The 24094-nt window shown below is 44.6% G+C and overlaps 1 protein-coding gene across 1 annotated transcript in view; it reads right to left on the reverse strand.

The window, feature by feature from the left end:
• The window catches only part of LOC124606375 (probable G-protein coupled receptor No9), a 214184-nt gene extending 196467 nt beyond the window's left edge, over positions 1-17717 (reverse strand). Inside the window, exons 1-2 of the mRNA XM_047138358.1 lie at positions 17617-17717; positions 9983-10071 (exon numbers count right to left, since the gene is read on the reverse strand). Coding sequence (XP_046994314.1) covers positions 9983-10071; positions 17617-17717 — 190 coding nt within the window. The remainder of the gene's footprint in view (positions 1-9982; positions 10072-17616) is intronic.
• Positions 17718-24094: the final 6377 nt, after the last annotated feature.

Raw genomic sequence — 24094 nt, forward strand, 5'->3', positions numbered from 1 at the left:
AGCCTTTCGCATGGTTTAAGTACACTGTCCACGGCAAAATGGCGCTATACGAAGTCAGCACCAAGGCCGCTGTGAAGTACCACGGGTCGTGGATAACAGGGGTGAACGACGGCTGTGAAGATGTATACGGGCGAACAGACGTGCAACTGTTGAACAACTGACCGAACAGATGAACCAGGGATCTACCAACAGTGTCTACTCAACGACCCCCCATGGAACATTGTTACTGATGAGCCTCCGCGATAGGCGCCTGGTTCATGCACACAATACTGTTATAGGATGTCAAATCAAACACCTTTCAGTCGTCTAGTTTCCAAACTTATTTTATTCGGCTAGCAGTTTCGGCTATTTACTACTCAATCTTCAGGCCCCAGAACCAACTACACGTCGGTCAGAGGCCTGAAGATCGCGCAGTAAATCGCCGAAACTGGTAGCCGAATAAAATAAGCTTTGAAACTAGACTGCTGAGAGGTATTTGATGTGACATCCTGTATCGAACAGCCGAGTCCTGCAACCATCTCTGAAAAGATGGACATACAGAGACAATATAGTTTCAACTTTAAGCTGTGTCTATTGTCGTTCATGGCCTATCGACAAAGAATTGACACAAAAGTTTCGTTTGCCTGGTACCAGAATAGCGACTATTGCGGCCGCGCTCTGCGGACGCCCTTTGGAGCTTCAGGCACGGTGCTACTCTGCTTGGATGTCGCACAATTTGTATTCGTTCTGTGCTTTACAGTCTAGTGTAAGATTGAGACTGTGTTGGTAAAGTCTTTTAGTTCACTTGTTTTCGCCTGCTGTGAACCACTGGAAAGGCCACCATGTTTCCCAAGAAGCTTACTCTAAGATTTGGATTTGACAAAGTAACTCATAATGTTCCGCCAAGTTCACAGGTGATCCACACACGGATTGTTGATGTTATTGGCATTACTTCGGATCAGACGAACACTGTTTGTTACGACTTGGAGCAATATCGTTTTTTGTGAAACTTCTTTCCCCGTTGGTGCTAGAAGAGATTCTACAGAAATTTGAGGGCAAGCTGAATTCCGCCATCGCGACAATTCGGTGAGAACAGCGCCTATTTCAAACGCTGATGTTAATTATAAACAAATTAGAGTATTTAATTTGTCCCCTGAGATAGAAAACTGCTGCTTAAAAGACGTATTATATAAGTACTGAGACATCAAGCCAAATCGTAGTGAACGATTGTAGCGCCAGCATAGATTGCAATGCCTTAATAGTGTTCGGTATGTCGATATGGGCCGGCCGGAGTGGCCGAGCGGTTCTAGGCACTACAGTCTGGACCCACGCGACCACTACGGTCGCGGGTTCGAATCCTGCCTCGGGCATGGATGTCTGTGATGTCCTTAGGTTATTTAGGTTTAAGTAGTTCTAAGTTCTAGGGGACTGATGACCTCAGAAGTTAAGTCCCATAGTGCTCAGAGCCATTTTCTGTCGATATGCGTGTCAAACAAAATATCCCAACTCATGTTTCGGTTTGTGGTTACAAGGCGCACGTTATTTACAAAGGACAGACATTGACTTGCCACATACCTAATGAAAGTGGGTATCATTGGAAAAACTGTACAATAAGGGTGCTTGTAGCGCAGAAAAATTTGCAACAGCATTAACAAAAATGGTTCAAATGGTTATGAGCACTATGGGACTTAACATCTGAGGTCATCAGTCCCCTAGAACTTAGAACTACTTAAACCTAACTAACCTAAGGACATCACACACATCCATGCCCGAGGCAGGATTCGAACCTGCGACCGGAGTGGTCGCGCGGTTCCAGACTGAAGCGCCTAGAACCGCTCGGCCACACTGGCCGGCTAAGATTAACACTGGCTGATCTTGTGACCGAAAATCAGATGACGGTTGGTGAAGGTTCCAGCACTACGCCGCGCGGGATTAGCCGAGCGGTCTAGGCACTGCACTCATGGACTATGTGGCTTCTCCCGGCGGAGGTTCGAGTCCTCCCTCGGGCAAGGGTGTGTGTGTTTGTTCTTAGGATAATTTAGGCTAAGTAGTGTGTAAGCTTAGAGACTAATGACCTTACCAGTTAAGTCCCATAAGATTTCACACACATTTGAACATTTTTCCAGCGTTACAGGAAATGTACAGGAGAGACCACAAAATACTCTTAAAGTATTTCCACCTTTACTTAGGAGAGACACTGTAGACAATGCAGTTGCGAAAAGTAGTACCGTAACTAACAAGAGACGTCGAACTTATGACGGGAGTAGTACAGATGAAATCAATCTGTCGCTGAATGCTGTTGTTAACACACAGGAGACAAACTATAATTTCAGACAATATTGTTAGCATAGATTCAAATTCTGAGTTAAGTGTATCAGTGGACAAATTGAGTAGGCTACCGTCAACCGAACAGGTATGAGTGACGTCACAACCTCATTCTGCAGTCCAGTACCTGACAGTAGCTGGCAATGCGCGTGCCCGTTTGACGCCACAAACCTGCGCTGCAGTAAGGACGTGTCGGGGAATGCAAACAGACTCACCCGCGGATGCAGCTGTAAGCAAACATGACGAGGTATCGAGCGATTGTCAACAACAGGCGACGTCACCGCCCAACCCTCCAACCCCCCCTCCCCAGCCAACAAGCGGAGTTTTACAGCGATAACCAACAAACAGCAAACGAGTGTGACTGCAGAAGTGACCGGACATGGGAAGAGCAGACATTAGGTGAAGGCCAGTGTCACTGCTATATGTAAGGAAAGTAAAAAAGAACGGTTCAAATGCAAGCCCGTCAGATTCCCAGGAAGGATCCCACATGAAATGATGACTAAAAAAAAAAATCACTCTCTAGTGTTACAGTCGTATACGATTACCACGTTGAACATTAACAGGATACAGTCCGATGTAAAAATAGCTGCTCTGAAACATTTTCTATATAAGTCAGGACCGACGTTGCTCTACTACAGAAAGTGGTGTCCCCGCAACTAAATATTTCCAGTTATGTTGGTTCTCACAATATATCCATTGAAAGAAGCGTTGGGATGCTCATTTTAGTTAGAGAAGGCGTCCCCGCACATAACGTTGATAAATTAGAATCGGGGCGAAGTACTGGAATAAATATGGCAGTAGTTGCTATTGTCAGTTTACATGCACCTTCTGGTAGCACTAAAAGAGGTGCAAAAGCTACATTCTTTAAAGAAAGCGTAATTTATTTACTGAGAAAAAACCCTCCACAACATATCATAGGGAAATATTTTAACTGTATACTGAACCGAAAGGATAAAATTCTCAGCTTCAGTTACTCAACTGACTTGATAGAGGCCTTCTTGCCGACTTAAAACTAAAAGATGTATGGGAAATAAAATATCCAACAAATGTGAACTTCACTCATTTTGGGCCGGCCGGTGTGGCCGTGCGGTTCTAGGCGCTTCAGTCTGGAACCGCGTGACCGCTACGGTCGCAGGTTCGAATCCTGCCTCGGGCATAGATGTGTGTGATGTCCTTAGGTTAGTTAGGTTTAAGTAGTTCTAAGTTCTGGGGGACTGATGACCACAGATGTTAAGTCCCTTAGTGCTCTACAGATGTTAAGTCCCATAGTGCTCAGAGCCATTTGAACCATTTTTTCACTCATGTTGTTGCGAACTCCTGCAGTAGGATTGACAGTGTTTACGTATCGGAAAACTTAGCAGGCAAAGTGTTGAAAACAGAAACTGTTCCTGTTGGTTTTTCCGGTCACAGTGCGTTGTTAACCGGCGTAAATTTAACATCACAACCTACCGAAGTGTAAGAAACCATTTAAATCTAACTATCTAACTAACTGCCCTTTCAAATCTATAAATGATATCGGACACTAACAGGAGACACATTCGGATTATCAGAAGAAGATTTAGAAGATGACCTAAACAGAGCTTGGGAAATGTGTCTCCGTTCGCTGAACAACTTTCCATGTGTGCTAGAATGGTGGACCCGGCTGGCGGGACCGAAGTTTAATATCCTTTAGTATAGATAAGGCCAGAAAAAGGAAATAGACTGTAGAATTCTATTGTAGTGTGCTAATGGACTTCTATGATCAGACAGATGTAGTTCCTACAAGAATAAAAGACATCAAGCAAATAAAAACAAAGATAATAAGTTTGAAACGTAAGGAACTGGAGGGACTTAAGATTAAATCCAAAGCAAAGTCGGTCATTGAAGATGAGACTGCTGTCTAGTACCAGCCCGTCAGACACAACAAGCATAGAAGAATTTTAATGGACGAACTTCAACTCGATGACGGTACCATAATCACGATCCAAAAGGGAATAATTAAAGAGATATCCATGTACTATGGAAGCACGAATGCACTGGGAAAAACAAACGAAGATGAATATGATGAGCTCTTTGGCACACATCTTCCACGAATATCGCGAGATGACGATGAGAACATTTCTTCGGACATCACCAAGCAGGATATATTGGAAATCTTGCGCAGCTCGTCCGCTAGGAAATATGCAGGACCTGACGGACTGCCGTTTGAATTGTAGAAATGATTCTGGTCCCTAATAGGAGACAACTTTGGATTATAAAATTATAGCACGAGCAATTCATAATCGCTTTATACCATGCATCGCTGACATAATAGGCCAGCAGTAGACCTATGTTTTTAGAAGAATGATTTTAGAAACTACGGCTTTCAGCCGCGGTATCATTGTGCTAACACAGACAAGTAACATAAAATGTGTACTGGTTTTCATAGACTTTCATAAGCATGTGATCAAATTAACCACAAATACCTGATAGAGACAATGTGCCGCATAGACTTCTGCCAAAACTATCGAGAACATAGAAATAGATGTAACTGCGCAAATATCCATTAACTATCAACTGACAAAATAAACTGAAATAAAAGAGGCTTTACCCAAGGAAGCCCCTTATCAATTCTTCTGTTCATTTTATCGCTGGAAACTTTCCTGAGACAGCTACAGCATAGAGTGGCAGGCATTGCGTTTCGAGGAATAAAGACCGTGGTAGGTCCTATGTGGACGATGCAGGCGTAATCATCAAAGACCACGCTGATGTGTTACAACTAGAGATGACACATGAAAAATATTGTTCGCCATCAGGTTTGAGGGTAAATGAAAACAAAAGTAAATTTCTGAGTTTGCTAACTTGCGCATTTTGCTAGTGAACCATGTTACTGAACACGAGACTCTAGGAATAGCATTGACAATTTCTCTTTTAAAAATGATTGCAATAAATTGTCAGGAGGAGGCAAGAAAAATCAAGTGAGCTTTGACTGAAATTTGTCAACGTAACATAGACCATTTCCAAAGAGTACTGCTTGTCAACACGTATATTTTGTCCAAGGTTTACTACGTAGCACAGGTTCTCCCCATCCCATCATTGTTGGCGAAAACGATCATGTCAACCTTAGCAATGTTCTTATGGAGAGGGAAACTGTTTCGAGTGCCTGTTAAGACGGCAATGTTGGATCCAAGCAATGGAGGAATGGGACTAACTGACATCTAGTCTAAGGCGATAGCGTTGTATGTCAAACTAACATTGAGCATAAACTGTAACAATCCAGGATACATTACAGTAAAACTATATGACTTTGTCAGGCGGGAAAGTGCACAATCGCCGCTCAATAAACGAAAAATAAGTTTTATACTAAAACATATTACGGAGTTTTATGCTGAACGAAGCTACCTCAGCAAAAAGCTTGTAAAGTCTAAAAACATTACAGCTAAGACGAACTTAGCAGAAAGAATGAACCACGAAAGTAAAACTAACATAGAAACTAAATATGCTGGAATAGCGTAGATTGAAGTCTGGAAAAACATCAGCAGTGATGTTCTTTCATCTGACGTGCGAACAACTTGTTACGAGGTAGTCATTAACATCATCAGCAGTAATTAGCGTCTCTTTGCCATCGGTTTAAATGACACTAACCCCTTGCAGTAAATGCAACGTTCTCGATACTGTGTCTCATCGGTAAACGTGTCGAGTTCAAATTTTCAACTGGAGGTGGATCAAGGAGAAAGTGGCTCAAATAACAAGAACTTCAGCAAACAATGTACCGACTAACATTTTCTAGAGACCAGAAGAAAGAAGAAAAATAACACAGTGTTTTGGTTAATGGTGAACTACATTTTTGACAATATTGGGAATGATAGACGTTTTGAATGCAAAGTGTATATCGAAACTGAATTCGAAAAAGCATTTTCGTATCCGAACCACAACATACTCCAAATTGTCTTCAAGGGATTGAGTATAGATTGGGGACACGTGGATTCCTCGTTAGAAGGGGTTGAGTTGGGCCACGAAGAACTAGCAGTGCCGCAGACATGCCCGACTACTTCTGCGGCGGATTCCCGACCCCAAGCTCCCTGACAAGTTACACGCGACAAATAAATCAATAGTATAGCAGATACAAGAATATGACGGCAGACGTCTTGTATCTGTTACAAAAGAAGATCTTGAACTCCCTAAGGATACTGTTAGAGGATTGAAACTCGCAAAAATGTTAAGTCAGTAAAGGACTTCAGGATTCTGCTGTTTGGTACTGATCTTCTATCCACATAATTTACCCTGGAGGAGACTTAGGGCATACATCAAGGATATATGATTGAGTCTGGGAATTGATGAAGAGGAACCTTAGGCTGCAGAAAAATGTACTGTGGATTCTGAACTCCCAACAGTTGAAGGTGACAGTGAAGATGCCTCTCGAATGGAGGACGTTGCTAAATTTGTGCTACTGTTAAAGAATTAGCATCGTTCCTCATTCTATGAACGCTGCAACTGATGACTGCAATAGCTGTCACCTTATTTATGTCATTTCATTGTGAGCTAGTCATTTCCGTTACTGTTTTAGTGGAATAATAATTTAAAAAATGCTGAATGGTGTTTCATCAGCGACGGACGCTGGAATTAGCACGTCAGTGCTGCGAAAGGTGGCCTCTTCAGATGAATCAGGTTTCATGCTCCATCGGTCGTGAAACTTCTGAAAGCAAACAGCCTGAACATTCGTCGGAAGGGTCCAGGCCAGAGAAGGGAGCTCTATGATTTGGGGAATGTTCCAGTAGCATTTTCTGGATGTTCTCGTCTTTCTGCAAGACACGCTGGATCAACACAAGTATGCTTCTATTCCTAGGGACCATGTTCCCCCCTACATGCAGTTTGATTCTCCTCGGCACGAAGGCATCTACCAGCAGGATAATGCAACGTGTCACACAGCTCGCAGTTTACGTGCGTGGCTAGTAGTGTGTCAGGGTGAGTTTACCGTACTCCATTAACCACCAAACTCCCCGGAATTAAATTCAGTCGTGACTTTGTGGGACCATCTCGATCGGGCAGCTCCTCAAACGTGAAACCTAGCCCTTCCGGCCACTGCACTGAGGTTGACATGGCTCCATATGCCTGTCGGTACCTTTCAGAATCTCACTGACTTCTTTCCTGCACGCCCCGAAGCGGTCCGTGCTGCAAAATGTGGTTATTCAGGTTTTTGACAGGTGGTCAAATTAATATGACTGTATGGAGCAAATCGAGATTTGTACGTTACTATTTCTAAAGAGTGCATACTGACACGTATTTCATTGTCATATTTTTTTAAGAAATTCACTTTAAGGACTTTATGACAGCGTTCAGTCGTAGTGCCCGCCAAGGGATGGCATGCCAGCCTCGCGGCAACACACCACCAAATGTTTTCTGTGAGTTACAGATTTGGAGAACGTGCTGGTCAAGGCAGTAGCCAAACAGTCTCTGTAGGGACGCAGCACAGCATAGCATGGGCAATATGCGATCTTTTTTTATCTTGTTGAACGATACATCGCGGAGACCTGATACACACTATATGTGTAACGCCTGCTGTCCACACTACTGTCTATGCAATTCAGAGGTGGTCGCCATATGCTGGACTTTCATGATGATAAGAAATTCAATATGGCCACGACCGTTCTCCTCCACCGTAAAGCCATAAGCAAATCGGGCCTCGTCTGCCAAGTCGCCGTTCTGTCGTTCGTGTGTTCAGTGTGTTCTTTGGTGGCGCCGCATCTAGGGAACTGGCATCAATGATGCCATGCTAAGAGCCCGTCTTACTCCATACGCCGTGAAGCTGTTCGTGTGAATATTTGTCTCCTTGTAAGGATGCCCCTTTCCTGCCTCAAGGTATGTGACGTGGCAGCAAGGGCACTCACAGCCGAGTGAGCGGTATACCTAACTTCTTGGGCGTTAGTGTTTTGTAACCAATGAGATACTGCATGACGTATGATCCTCCCGCACACGTCGATCCTAGATTAGCTTTACAATAGTAAGATACCAACCAATGTGAGCGGAAGTATCACAAAATTGTAAAGGGCAGTCTTGATAGGCTGTAATCATGCCGCTGTCGAATTCAGGTATGTTGATAGACCTTTTTCATTATTACACAAGGCTTCTAATCAACAACCAACAGTCGAATGCGGTTTCAGAATGAGAAATATGCTGTATAATATATCTTTACGTACAGAATGCGGGCTACTCCTATCCACTTTGTGTAGTGACGGTGAGATGTTAATCATTTTCATATGGAAGAAGGTAGTACGCTTCGTGCCATCTCCGTGGTCTTGCACTTGCGACCATGTTCGTATTGATACAGCCCCCCAAAGTCTTTAGAAATGGTCTGAATCGTCTGGGTGTGTCAGCAGCGTCGGGCGGTATCATTGGCGCCCTTTACGCCCCCGTTTTCTGTCGATTCTGAGCCTGCGGTGTGTGTGAAATCTTTTTCTCGGTTAACCATAAGAAAACCGCGTGATATCAACCCTGGGTGTCACCATTCAGACCTCCATCACAGAGACGTCAAAATAATGGGTGAAATGTAGGTAAGAGGGAATGTGAAACGTCCACGATGGCATTGAGCAGATTGTAATGAATTCTTACGACAATGTGACATCTTTAACCAGCCTTACAGTTCACTTCAGCTTCCCAGCTGTGGTCCTTTTTTCGCATTTGTCGACGTATTGCTGTTTGAAGCATGTTCGAACTAGACAGCGACGTCGCAGGCGCCACACCATTGCACAATTACAGAGGAAAGTTACCTTTGACCTTTGAGGCAAATTTCAAACCTGTACATCATAATGGGAGTCAATTACGGGGTTTCGAGAAAGTGGTTCTGCAGTGGTGTTTTACAATGTAGTTTCTGAAGCAGGAGTTGTACTGAAAGATGCCCCTTACTTAGATAAGTGAAAAATAATTGAAGTGAATTCTGTACGTTTATAATAAGTAAAGTAAGTAACAGAATTTTTTAACCATGTGACGTACAAAGGTTTACCAGGGAAAGATGTAAATTTCTGGTGAGTTACTGATAATATTAACTCATTATCCGTCAGAGATTGACAGAACGTAATAATAATATTAAAAAGGAAGAGGATTCCCAATGTTCTACAAAATTATATTTATTTGGTCATGAGCCGCCTTTCGGGTTCTTAGGATGTCGCCTGAAGATGAGCTAACAAGCCGAAAGCCGGTTCGTGACCAAATAAATATAATTTTGCATAACATTTCCTTTTCAATATTATTTAATTTCACTGAAAAAGTACTGTACCACGTTTCGTCAAATCCAAAAATGGAGAATGATACTCACCATGATGGTATCATTTGCTGTCAATACTGTGCCACCAAAACCTGTGGCCTTATCTTTTCTTTTTGATTTTCTGTACATCAATCAATATGCCTGTAACAACAGTTCCATGACTCTCACTCATTTCTTCACTGTCACACACTACTGCAGCGGAAGATAGGCTTTCATATTCAAATACAAACACTGAGAGACCCCAGAAAACATATTCCTGTTGATGATGGTCACTGAGTCCGAAGCTCTCAGATACTGCGAACAATTCGGAGAAAGTGGCGTGCTTCAGTGAAAGCTTAACATAAAGGATGCATTGGTCCTACGCACTCCGCGACTTGGTATCCTTTGCATGAGGATACGCAGCCGAGTGAGAAAGCCACATTTGCGGCTGTGCCTTTTAACAGAAGTAGTCTCGCTCACCTTCTGCTACTTTGGCCAATGTATTCGAAGTTTTTTTGGCCGTCCGGTCGCCCGCAGATAAGTGAACACCAAGTGCATAGGCCACTAGCCTGCAGACAAGTACATGTTTTTGTTGAAGGTGGAAAAATTCCCAGATCAGCACTGTTATGAAAATCAGTGGGTAGTTGCAGAGGTAGAGGAAGACATCATAACACTTGCATACAAACTTTTGCAATCGGTCTTCAGTGCATGGATAAAAATTGCGACCAGACAACGTGACAGCTTGTGGAGTTTGCTGGAGGAAACATGTTCCCAAATGTGCTACTTAGCATTGGATGGACTGTCTACCTCTTCAGTTCGAAAACTGTTGTAATGCATCTGTCCACAGGGGACTATCCTTTGCAAGCCTCTTCATTTTGCAGCGCTGTTATTTGGAGCTTACTGTGGAAACTGGCAGCTCAGAAACTGTTTTCATGAGCTTTCATTTGAAGAAGCCGTAAGCAGTCAGTGGCCGCATCATCATTGTTATGCCTGCTGCCGCAACAGAGCTGTTTATTCATTACGAGGCGAGCCAGGCGGGGCCCTGTAATCCTGAAGACGCAGCAGATAGGTTCGGCGGTTTCTAAGCCATCGAGAAATGGACCTCTGATTTTGTACATGTCTGGCCGTAGCACATTGGCACATAAAATGACCTTATAACCAGTATAAGTACCCGTCAGTTCCATCATTTCCACAGTACTTACTACGACGAGAGTACTATGCAAGGTGGTGGAAAGATTTGGGTCAATAAGCAGTCACCATCAGTTTGAGACACGGACACCATCCGAGCATCCCCTAGAACTAGGTCCTTCTCCTTGGACTTAGCACCTTTACACTGGAGATCAAGCACTAGGCTCACTTCAGCAACAGACAGGTTCCTGCCTTCGGAGCTGGGAGGGGGCAGCAGATGCAGACTGGAGTGGTACAGCGTCTTGCCCTTCGACGCAGATGCGGACATCCTGGCGCCACGTACCTCTTTTCACAGGAGTGAATGCCATCCCCAGAGGCTTTCAACCCCTGCGAGAATTCCAGCATGCCTCTGGCGCTTACCACAAGCAACCACACTTTGCCTGACAGAGGCAACCGTTGCTGAGTGGGCTTTTAGGTGTCACCGTTCCTGGGTGCCGACGTCACTGCTGGTCTTCTGGCTGATAATTGGCCACGTCAGTTCTCCACGGGTCGTCCGCATCAACGGCTAAAGGAGGCTTGGCCGCCAGATCACAGCATTATGAGTGTAGCAGCATGAATCTCAATGAAGTGTTCGACTTTCTGATACTGTTTCCTTGAGCTATTAATGACCTGGACCAACGCCACGACCTACCACTTGACATCTGCTCTTCATCCTCGGCCACTACAGCATCTGGCAGAAGAATCAATCTACAAACAGCGCGCTGTCACAACCACAGCTCGCAGTCTTATTGCAGAGTGGGGTGAGTTAACGAACTGTTTGTTTCTACTACCGTGTGCAGAGGAGATTGGATCAAGGCGAACTGTTGTCGAAATTTAAAGGTCACAGCAGTGGAGTCGTTAGAGTCGGTTGATGTACCATAATTTTGTAACTATCTATAAGAGGTTTCCAATGTAACTTCCTGGGCTCAGTGCACCATGTCCTGAGCCAGTGGCATTAGTGTGTCACTGATTGGGCCATATGGCTAGGCAGGGCACTGAGACAAGATGGCCCATGATGAGACAAAGGATTTAAGTTAATGTAATTATGGCAATGTGAGCTGTGACTGATACCGTGCTATACTTAACTGTGCACTAGTGATAATGAGTGAGTCTGGTACACAGAGTAATTCCCAGCAGAAGTCGCTGTAGTCTTCAAATGATAAGGTAGCGCAGTCGTGAGTGGATAATACGGAATCACGTGCACAACTTGCGTGGTAAAGATAAACAGTTAGCATTAATCGAACAGCGTAGTCCTCAGATAGACCCAGCCATTAACAATTTAATCAGTATCTTCCCAGGCAAGTCTACTGAGGATGTAATGTCTTTCTTGAATGACCTGGAATCGTCGCTGGAGATTGGAGTTTGGTCAGATGATCAGTTATTGCAACTAGCAACATTAGGGTTGTTAGGGGAGGCGAAAACGTTTGTCAGGTGTATGAAGGGGTTGAGAAACATGCAGATATTTAATCATTTGAAATGGGCCACCCGAAACGATGTAAGAAACCAAATACGGCGAGATTTTTCCACGAACAGTTAAGTGGCTTAAGAAAGAAGTACAGTATAACAGTAGGAAGTTTTGTGGATAGAATACAGAAAAATAATGTGCAAATGTACGAGATGAGACACTTTTCTGAGGGGTTCTTCACCTGAAGAATTCAGACAGGTATCCTGAAAGATCTGTACGCTCCTGTTAGGTTTTCTATAAAGACAGAAGAGATCGACATCTAGCTACAAGGGTTCATGATAAGCAGCGGATGTTTTCCACCAACGTAAGACGCTTCAGGTCTGGACCGTTGGGGTATGTTCAGAGGCAGTGGTGGCTGTCTCAGAGGGGTAAATCTGATGTGGCTGGACACGAACCATGAGACTGTAAAAGTAATGGTAAAAATAGACAAGTGTGAAGTAGACTGGCACTGAACGCCAAAGGGTAGCCCAGGTCCATCGGCGGCATTCCCATTAAATTTTGATATTGCAGATCTGTACACAGAGGTGGAATGTGGTATAGAGGAAAATGAAGGAGACATAAAGTGCAAGCTCTTTTTCATGTAGCGGCACATATGTCAGTTTGGTCTGCCTGAAAAAGTAATCACGGATCAAAAGGACACGTTTCATGTCAAATTTGGTGAAACAACTATGTTGTTTGCTAAGGGTTTGGAAATTAAGAAACAGTTTGCTGCATCCACAAACTAATGATAAACCAGAGCAAGAGTGCGTCGTTCTATTGGTAGGAAACTGAGGTACCAAGTGAACTCTGGTCGCAGTGATTGGTATTTGTATTTGTCAATTCGTCATTTGTTATAGCAGGATGGAACTCGAGGTTTCCACCTTACAAGGTGATGTATGGGAGGAAGAGGCCTTTGCCGTTTGATACGGTCAGACTCGACATTAGAAAGAATGGTAAGTCAGTTCGAAATTCTACCAAGAGAAATTTCGCAAGAAGTATGGAGACGAGTGGAAGGAGCAAACACCAAGGCCCCAGAACGCCAAGAGATACTCGGAGAATTGACACAGAAATTATTGCAATACAGGATAGGACAATGGGTGATTGGGTGATGCTCTGAAGCCCGTGTACCCCAAAGGGTAAAACGAGAAAAGTTTATTACGAGGTAACAGGTGCTGCACCAAGTAACGGAGAAAATATCATCAGCTAATGTCAAGCTTCAGGTGCTATCTAGAAAGACGATTGTTAATGTTGGATGCCTACAACGATTTCAAGGCCTTCCAGACATCCACCACATAGAAGAAAATGAAATGATGTGAGGAAAATGGTGCTATGTGGCTGTCGGAAGGCAGCATTTTGTTGTAAAATGTGTAGGGAATAAGTTCTTCTGTGTGCCACAGTTGTTATAGTTTCATGTCGAGGTTTTATTATCAACGCGCTTTAGAAAGTTATGTCAGGCGACAAAAGACCCTTCCGAAACAGGAAGAGAGAGTAAGTGCAGCTCCCTGTTCCCAGTTTACCGTGTGTCAGGAATGAGGATGAAGGGAATCCTAGTCGTAGCAGTGATTCACCTCTTCATCGAGAGTGGATCACAAATCGTTTACGGGTACAAAGAGGGGTAGCGGTAAGCAAAAGCTCCTTGTGTGTGCGAACACTGCAAAACAGATAGCAATTATTGATATGTTTTCTAGTATTTAAGATGCTGTAAAATAGAAATGAAAGGGTGTGGGGCCCATAAGTGATTTTTGAGAGGTGATTAACAACAGAAGGTGAGGTGCCTTTGGAATGTGACCTTCGAGAGGCAGTGAGCTGTTGTATATTATGTTAAATGATTTCAAAAGAAACTAATTTACTATTAATTAGTGGAAACGGAATGTAATATCTCTATTACTCGTAAATGAAGAATTCGGAACTGATATTGAGCATAGATGAAGTAGGAGCCACAGGGCTAAAGCTGTAGCGTATATTCGCTGCCTCTGAAACTTGTGATAGAAGCTGCCTAGTAATTACAAAGAAAACCCTAAATACTGTTTATTGTTGTCCAAGGATGCTGAGTATTTTTGCAGAGCCGTCTAGGGTAGAGAGCTCGGGAAGGAGGGGTCCCCGAAAGAGGGAGGCGTTATGCGTAATCACTATTTTTTGGGCTTCACTATGATAAATGGCAGCCACGGTAATTGAAAACATCGTAAGCACATTGTGGGTGCCAAGGCGTCGAAGTGACTAATGCAGCAATAGTGCTGTTTACACAACGCGAGGCGAGCCAGATCGAGCACTGGAATCACAATGATGCAGAGGAAAGATTGGGCTCTTGAAAAACAAACCAGGTGGTCTCTTCATTTCTGCCCAGGGATATGTTATTCTACAAATCCTAGAAGCAGTACATCGGCACAACAAAAGAGCTTCTTACCAGTTCAGATTCGTGTCAATTCTAGGAGAGGTCTTCGCAGTCTGCCAGCATCAACTACGAGACAACTACACCACAGTGGTGTGGGCCAGCAAGTTCCACTACGAGTTTGAGTCTTCTGGCAGTGTGTCTTCCTCCCTGGGCTCCGCGCCTTTCTACCAGTGACCCAAATCCAGCCACACTTCAGCAGCCAGACCTCTGTACTGGCAGCAGCAGATAGTGACTGTGGTGGTACAGCCGATCGCCCTTCTAACACTGGGGCGGATGTCCTGGTCCCACACGCCTTTGCTCGCAGGGGGGACTTTCATTCTTACAGGATATTATCCCCTGCAAGAATTACAGCAGGGTTCCGCGGCTGTGGCACCAACCACGCCATCCTGCGTCTAACTGGGGTGAACACCACTGGCCACTGAACACGCTCCTGGGCGTCAGCATTCCTTGGTGCCGCTGTCAAAGGCGGCCTTCTGCTGAACAGCTGCCCACAGAAAGCACCCCACAGGCCGTTCATGTCAGACGCTAAAGGTGGCGTGGCCGCCGCTTTGCAGAGCTACGAGTGTAGCAGCGTGAACCTCAACGAAGTGTTTGACTTTCTGATTTTGTTTTCATGAGTTACCGAACGCCCTGCACCCTCACCACGACCCACCGCAGCACATAAGGTCACTACATTTTCTATAAACCGACTGCAAAATTCTTGAACTTTGTAGTCAAGCCTCAGACTTCCTAGGCAACTTTTTCAATCACCTTCATACACTGCTACGAATTAGCGATTCCTTGATCCCACAAAATGTGTCCTGTCAACCATACTCTACTTACACTCAAGTTTTTCTGTAAATTTCTTTGTTCCTGAATTTTATTCACTAACTATTCACAGGTTATGTTAACAACACATTTCAACTTCAGAATTCTCCTGCCAGCACCACTGCTTCCTTTCTCACTTTGTCTGAGCAGGTTATTATCCACCTTTCATCCATACTTAAATTTGTATTCGATGTTAGAATATCTCTCGTTGTTATTGCCAGTGTACATTTTACGTCCTCTCCACTTTGACTATAATACACTACTGGCCATTAAAATTGCTACACCACGAAGATGACGTGCTACACACGTGAAATTTAACCGACAGGAAGAAGATGCTGTGATATGCAAATGATTAGCTTTTTCGACCATTCACACCAGGTTGGCGCCGGTGGTGACACATACAACGTGCTGACATGATGAAAGTTTCCAACCGATTACTCATACACAAACAGAAGTTGACCGGCGTTGCCTGCTGAAACGTTGTTGTGATGCCTCGTCTAAGGAGGAGAAGTACGTACCATCACGTTTCCGACTTTGATAAAGATCGGACTGTAGCCTAACGCGATTGCGGTTTACGGTAATCGCGACATTGCTGCTCGAGTTCGTCGAAATCCAATGACTGTTAGTGGAATATGGAATCGGTGGGTTCAGGAGGGTAATAAGGAACGCCGTGCTGGATCCCAACGGCCTCGTATCACTAGCAGTCGAAATGACAGTCATCTTATCCGCATGGTTGTAACGGTTCGTGCAACCACGTCTCGATCCCCGAGTAAACAGATGGGGACGTTTGCAAGACAACAACCATCTGCACCAACAGTTCGACGACGTTTGCAGCAGCATGGACTATCAGCTCGGAGACCGTGGCTGCGGTTGCCATTCACGCTGCATCACAGATAGGAGCGCCTGCGATGGTGTACTCAACGAGGAACCTGGGTGCACGAATGGCAAAACGTCATTTTTTCGGATGAATGCAGGTTCTGTTTACAGCATCATGATGGTAGCATCTGTGTTTGATGACATTGCGGTGAACGCACATTGGAAGCGTGTATTCGTCATCGCCATACTGGCGTATCACCCGGCGTGATGGTATGGGGTGCCATTAGTTAGAATTCTCGGTCATCTCTTGTTCGCATTGACGACACTCTAAACAGTGGACGTTACATTTCAGATGTGCTACGACCCGTGGCGCTACCCTTCATTCGATCCCTGCGAAACTCTACATTTCAGCAGGATAATCCACGACCGCATGTTGCAGGTTCTGTACGGACCTTTCTGGATACAGAAAATGTTCGACTGCTGCCCTGGCCAGCACATTCTCCAGATCTCTCAACAACTGAAAACGTTTGGTCAACGGTGGCCGAGCAACTGGCTCGTCACATTAGGCCAGTCACTACTCTTGATGAACTGTGGTATCGTGTTGAAGCTGCATGGGCAGTTGAACCTGTACACGATATCCAGGCTCTGTTTGACCCAATGCCCAGGCGCATCAATACCGTTAGTACGGCCAGATGTGGTTGTTCTGGGTAGTGATTTCTCAGGATCTATGCACCCAAATTGCGTGAAAATATAATCACATGTCAGTTCTAGTATAATATATTTGTCCAATGAATACCCGTTTATCACGTGCATTTCTTCTTGGTGTAGCAATTTTCATGGTCAGTAGTGCATGTTAGTTTGGTGCTCACAGAAGAACTCATTTGATACTTTCAGAGTTTAGTGTTAATTCTAATACCATCAGCACCAACTGATTTAAACGGACTAAATTTCATTGCTACGTTTTTACTTTTGTCAATAATATAATCTACTCATTTCAAGACCACTGTACATTCCCTTGAACTGATGTTCCAAGTCTTTTGCTGTGTGAAATAATCACAATTTCACTGGAAAAATCACAACGTTTTAATTACTTCTCACGACTTAAATTATGGTCTTTCCGAATTTCTCCTCTACTTCGAAGACTGTTCAGCTGAAATAATTGAATAGCAATGGCGATAGTCTCCAACCCCGTCTCGGCCTCTCGTCAACTGCTCCCACCTTTCCATGCCCTACGACTCTTAAATCTGCAGTCTGGTTTCTGAAAAAGGTGTGAATAACCTTTCATTCCGAGTGTTTTATTACTGTTACCGTCAGAATGTCAAAGGGAGTATTGCTGTTACGTTGCGGTATAGACTCCATATTTGGCATGGGGCCGTAGTGATATGACAACAAGACTTCTGAGTGCGCAGTGCACACAGACAGCTTTGTGTGCATTATATTTAGTTTTTGGCTAGCGCTTATAGCTGAGAGAGGCAGAAGACTACATACACGCTGCTGTTGCGGCGGAAGGCGGCGAGGCGCGCCCCGGTGACCCTGAGGTGCTGCTGTTGTTGCTGCTGGCCACTGGAGGCGGCGTACAGCCGCGCCATGGAGCCGGGCGGCGACGCGGAGAAGGACGACGACTTGATGGTGCTGGCCGTGCTGCTGTTGTTGCCCGGGGAGCCGGGGGGCGGCGGGGAGCCGCATGGGGACGCTGGCTGGGGGCAGGCCACCCCCACACCGCCGCCGGCGCCGCCCCCGCCGCAGATGGCGTCGCTGCTCGGGTAGCTGCAGGCGTGCGTGCGTCAACCACAGGACAAGCTAATGCGAGGCCGCGGATCGGGCGGTTGGGGCTCAGGTAACAGGACATGCTGAAGAGCGTGTACACGCCACTACATTTTGTAGAGGGGGAGGGGGGTGGGGGGGGGGTGTGATGGTGGCTGCTAGAAAGAAGCAAAGGAGGCGTCATTCCTGCAAGCGTAATCATTCCTTCTAATGGAGACACATTAGTTTGTCTTGTAGAACAGTGGGATGTCACAGACACATTGCAACTTTATGATGCTTTATCCCGTTTCCAGGCTCGTAAACACTTAAGTTACAACTATTTATTACAGGAAAATACCTATCATGCAGTTGGTTGGAATTCTCAATGTGTTCAACTCACATTGTCAGCCCAACAACGATGTAATATACAGGGTGAGTCACCTAACGTTACCGCTGGATATATTTCGTAAACCACATCAAATACTGACGAACCCATTTCACAGACCGAACGTGAGGAGAGGGGCTAGTGTAATTATTTAATACAAACCATACAAAAATGCGCGGAAGTACGTTTTTTAACACTAACCTACGTTTTTTTTAATGGAACCACGTTAGTTTTGCTAGCACTTCTGAACATATAAACAAATACGTAATCAGTGCCGTTTGTTGCATTGTAAAGTGTTAATTAGATCCGGAGATATTGTAACCTAAAGTTGACGCTTGAGTACCACTCCTCCGCTGTTCGATCGTGTGTATCGGAGAGCACTGCAACATACATCGCGTTTCTACAGAATGATCTGCCAACGTTGCTCGAAAATGTCCCAGTGGAAACGCGTCGACGTATGTGGTATCAGCATGATGGTGCACCTGCACATTCCGCAATTAACACTAGGCTGACCCTTGACAGGATGTGCGACGGGCATTTCATAGGACGTGGAGGACGCGTAAATTGGCCAGCCCGTTCTCCTGATCTAACACCTCCGGACTTCTTTCTGTGGGGTACGTTAAAGGAGAATGTGTACCGTGATGTGCCTACAACCCCAGAGGATATGAAACAATGCATTGTGGCAGCCTGCGGCGACATTACACCAGATGTACTGCGGCGTGTACGACATTCATTACGTCAGAGATTGCAACTGCGTGCAGCAAATGATGGCCACCACATTGAACATCTATTGGCCTGACATGTCGGGACACACACTATTCCACTCCGTAATTGAAAACGGAAACCACGCGTGTACGTGTACCTCACCCCTCATGGTAATGTACATGTGCGTCTGTGAAAAAGACCAGTAAAAAGGTGTTAGCATGTGGACGTAATGTGCTGTTCCAGTCTCTTCTGTACCTATGGTCCATCACCGTTCCCTTTGGATCCCTACGTAATTCGGTGCTCTCCGATGCACACTATCGAACAGCGGAGGAGTGGTACTCAAGCGTCAACTTTAGGTTACAATACCTCCGGATGTAATTAACATTTTACAGTGCAACAAACGGCACTGATTACACATTTGTTTATACGTTCAGATGTGCTAACAAAACTAACGGGGTTCCATTTAAAAAAAACGTAGGTTTGTGTTAAAAAACATACTTCCGTGCATTTTGTATGGTTTGTATTAAACAATTACACTAGCCCCTCTCCTCACGTTCGGTCTGTGGAATCGGTTCGTCAGTATTTCATGTGGTTTACGAAATATATCCATCGGTAATGTTAGGTGACTCACCCTGTATAATAAGCCGTGAAACCGCAATATTACGTTTTGCACGCCTAAGACTGTAATGTAGAATCTGTCTTGGTGTCGGTGTGGTTGGAAAATGCATACTCATGTATTGGTCTGAAGTTTAGGAAACGGGGAAGAGAAAAGACAAGCAGTTACTAACCATAGTCTTGTCTCAAGACATCACTTGTGCCACTAAAGATACTGACGTTGTCGAGTCAAAATGTTTGCGGACCATGCCAACTCAAGATAGGTGGCACATCTCGCGACTCACCTGGTCCCTCCATACAGACGTCACGACGCTTTTATAAGCAGCAGCCAGATGTTTCGCTGACACGTCGTTCACCCAGTGAGGATTGTTTACGTCATCGTCGTGATGCGCTCTACTGGATCGAACTACGGGTTGCTACACTTGCTATTGATTGCTCTGCTGATAGTGGATTTGCGAGGAGGTGCGCACTTACTGGCATCATTGTTCTAAGAAATTAAGTGCTGCAGTTGTAGGTTAGAAGGCCTCAGGGAGCCACAGAAAGGGCGTCTGTCTAGAAGGGGGCAGGTAAAACGCAGTAAGTTAGTCATAGAAACGATCGGTATTGTAGTTGTAAATTGTCATAGACGTGTTAGGAAAGAACCAGAGCTCCAAGCACTAATAAAAAGCACTGAAGCTCAAATAGTTTTAGTTACAGAAAGCTGACTAAAGCCGGAAATAACTTCAGCAGAAATTTTTTTCTGACGATCTAGCAGTGTTCAGAAACCATAGACTAAATACAATTGGTGGTGGAGTATTTATTGCTGTCAGAAGCAGTGTGCCTTGTACTGAAATTGAACTAGGTAGTTCCTGTGGCATATTGTGGGCAGAGGTTACACTTGACAATCAGACTGAACTATTAATTGGGTCGTTTTACCGACCCCCCGACTCAGAAGATATAGTTGCTGAACAATTCTAAGGAAACTTGAGTCTCAATTCAAATACGTACTCCACTCATACAATTATTGTCGGTGTTGACTTTTATCTACCCTCGATATGCTGGAAAAAATATACGATTAAAGCAGCCGGCAGGCATAAAACGTCATCCGAAATTGTACTGAATGCTTTATCAGAAAATTATTTTGAACAAATAGCTCATGAGCCCACTCGAAGCGTAAATGGCTGCGAAAGCATACTTGACCTCTTAGCAACAAACAATCGTGGACAAATAGTGAGCATCGTGACGAATGCAGGGATTAGCGACCACAAGACAGTTGCTGTTAGGCTGATTGCCGTAAGACCCTCACCCATTAACAAGGAAACGCAAAGTATATACATTTATAAAAAGCTGATAAAATGTTCTTAACGCCTTTTTAAGAAACAGTCTTCGCTCCTTCCGATCTCATCATCTAAACGTAGAAGAGATGTGGAATGATTTCAAAGAGACCGCATCGACGTCAGTTGAGAGATATATATAACATAAATTAAAAAGTGACAGTACTGACCCCCATGTTACACAAAATGGGTCAGATAGCAGCAGAAGCAGCGAAAAAGGCATGCCAAATACAAACAGCGCAAAATCCCCAAGACTAGCAAAGTTCTACAGAAGCTCGTAACATGCGAGAGGCTTTCAATAATTTCCACATCGAAAGTCTTTCTCGAAATCTGGCAGCAAACCCAAAGAGATTCTGGTCGTACATAAAGCACACCAGTGGTAAGACGCAATCAGTACCTTCGATGCGCCATAACAACAGTGAAGTCACTGATGACAGTGCCACTAAAGCAGAGTTATTAAACACGATTTTCCAAAACTCCTTTACCAAATAAGACGAAGTAAATATTCCTGAATTCCAATCAAGAACAACTGCCAAGATGAGAAACATAGAAACAGATATCCTCGGAGTCGCAAAAGAGCTTAAATCTCTTACTAAAAGCAAGGCTTCCGGTCCAGATTGTGTACAAGTCAGGTTCCTTTCAGAGTGTGCTGATACAATAGCTTCATACACTACTGGCCATTAAAAAACCTACACCAAGAAGAAATGCAGATGATAAACGGGTATTCATTGGACAAATATATTATACTAGAACTGATATGTGATTACATTTTCAAGCAGTTTGGGTGCATAGATCCTGAGAAATCAGTACCCAGAACAACCACCTCTGGCCGCAATAACGCCCTTGATACGCCTGGGCATTGAGTCAGCCATAGCTTGGATGGCGTGTACAGGTACAGCTGCCCATTCAGCTTCAACACTATACCACAGTTCATGGAGAGTAGTGACTGGCGTATTGTGACGAGCCAGTTGCTCGGCCACCATTGACCAGACGTTTTCATTTGGTGAGAGATCTGAAGAATGTGCTGGCCGGGACAGCAGTCGATCGTTTTCTGTATCAAGAAAGGCCCGTACAGGACCTGCAACATGCGGTCGTGCATTATCCTGCTGAAATGTAGGGTTTCACAGGGATCGAATGAAGGGTGGAGCCACGGGTCGTAACACATCTGAAATGTAACGTCCAGTGTTCAAAGTGCCGTCAATGCGAACAAGAGGTGACCGAGACGTGTAACCAATGGCACCCCATACCACAACACCGAGTGATACGCCAGTATGACGATGACGAATACACGCTTCCAATGTGCGTTCACCGCGATGGCGCCAAACACGGATGCGACCATCATGATGCTGTAAACAGAACCTGGATTCATCCGAAAAAATGACGTTTTGCCATTCGTGCACCCAGGTTCGTCGTTGAGTACACCATCGCAGGCGCTCCTGTCTGTGATGCAGCGTCAAGGGTAACCGCAGCCATGGTCTCCGAGCTGATAGTCCATGCTACTGCAAACATCGTCGAACTGTTGGTGCAGATGGTTGTTGTCTTGCAAACGTCCACATCTGTTGACTCAGGGATCAAGACGTGGCTGTACGATCCGTTACAGCCATGCGGATAAGATGCCTGTCATCTCGACTGCTAGTGATACGGGGTCGTTAGGATCCAGCACGGCGTTCCGTATTACTCTACTGAACCCATCGATTGCATATTCAGCTAACGGTCATTGGATCTCGACCAACGCGAGTAGCAATGTCGCGGTACGATAAATCGCAATCGCGATAGGCTACAATCCGACGTTTATCAAAGTCGGAAACGTGATGGTACGCATTTCTCCGTCTTACACGAGGCATCACAACAATATTTCAGCAGGCAACGCCGGTCAACTGCTGTTTGTGTATGAGAAATCGGTTGGAAGTTTTCCTCATGTGAGCGCGTTGTAGGTGTCGCCACCGGCGCCAACCTTGTGTGAATGGTCGAAAAAGCTAATCATTTGCATATCACAGCATCTTCTTCCTGTCGGTTAAATTTCGCGTCTGTTGCAGGTCATCTTCGTGGTGTAGCGATTTTAATGGCCAGTTGTGTATGTTAATGATGTGTCAACTATTCTCTCCAACTGCAGATACCACCTATACGCCGATGACCTTCAGTTATATCTCAGTGCAAGTGCAGAAAACATGCACACAGCCATCGATCATGTAAATGCAGACTTACTTGCTTTATCAGAATGGTCGCAGAACATAGGTCTGATACTAAAGCCTTCCAAAACGCAAGCAGTCTCAGTCGCCCACAAAAGACTTATTACAACATAGCACAGAGAGTCTCTTCCATGCTTAATTATAAATGGCACCGAAACAAACTTTCCTCCTTCTGCAGAGAACTTGGGGATAATGCTGGACCACCACTTAGACTGGACTGAACTCACTACTGCAGCCTGCAAGAAAGTTTCTGCACCCCTTCATTGTCTACAGAAATATAAAAATTTCCATTAGAGTTTAAGAAGATGCTCGTAGAATCTCTAACACTCCCTATTCTCGACTATGGGGATGCTATTCTCTAAGGACTTTCGAACGCAAACTCTCGCATGCTTGAACTGGCGATGAATGCTTGCGTCCGATATATTTGTGACCTTCGTTATTACGATCATATCACTCCAGCCTATGAACAATTATCGTGGCTACGTGCTGATAAACGTAGGGACTACCATACTTTATGGTTACTCCATCGTCTTCTCAATCATCAGACTCCCTCTTACTTATCCTCAGCCACTACATTACTATCTAAACAGTACAGCAGAAATATTCGATCTCAACAAAGTAAAATCCTCTCAGTACCAACACACAACACCGTCATGTTTCCTAAATCATTTTCTGTATCCGGAACCCGACTTTGGAACAATCTTCCTTAAAATATCAGAGAAATTAAATCACGTCCAGGCTTCAAAAAGCAGCTAATGGCTCACCTTCTCTCGCAATAGCTATCTCTCCCACATACTGGTCTCCAGCCCACACTCTTCAATCCCCCCACCCCCCTTCAACATTTCCCTTCTCCTCGCTTACAGAGTTACTTACTTAAATCAAGTCCTCTCCTAACAGCCACTATTACTGTTATTCAAATTTTCTTATTCTTCATCCTTTCTTTTCCTGACAATACTAAACATCATTTAAGTTGTTCTAGACTATATATTATTTTTAATGTACGTTGTTTTATTATT

The sequence above is a fragment of the Schistocerca americana genome, chromosome 3 (assembly GCF_021461395.2).
Source record: "Schistocerca americana isolate TAMUIC-IGC-003095 chromosome 3, iqSchAmer2.1, whole genome shotgun sequence".
NCBI lineage: Eukaryota > Metazoa > Arthropoda > Insecta > Orthoptera > Acrididae > Schistocerca > Schistocerca americana.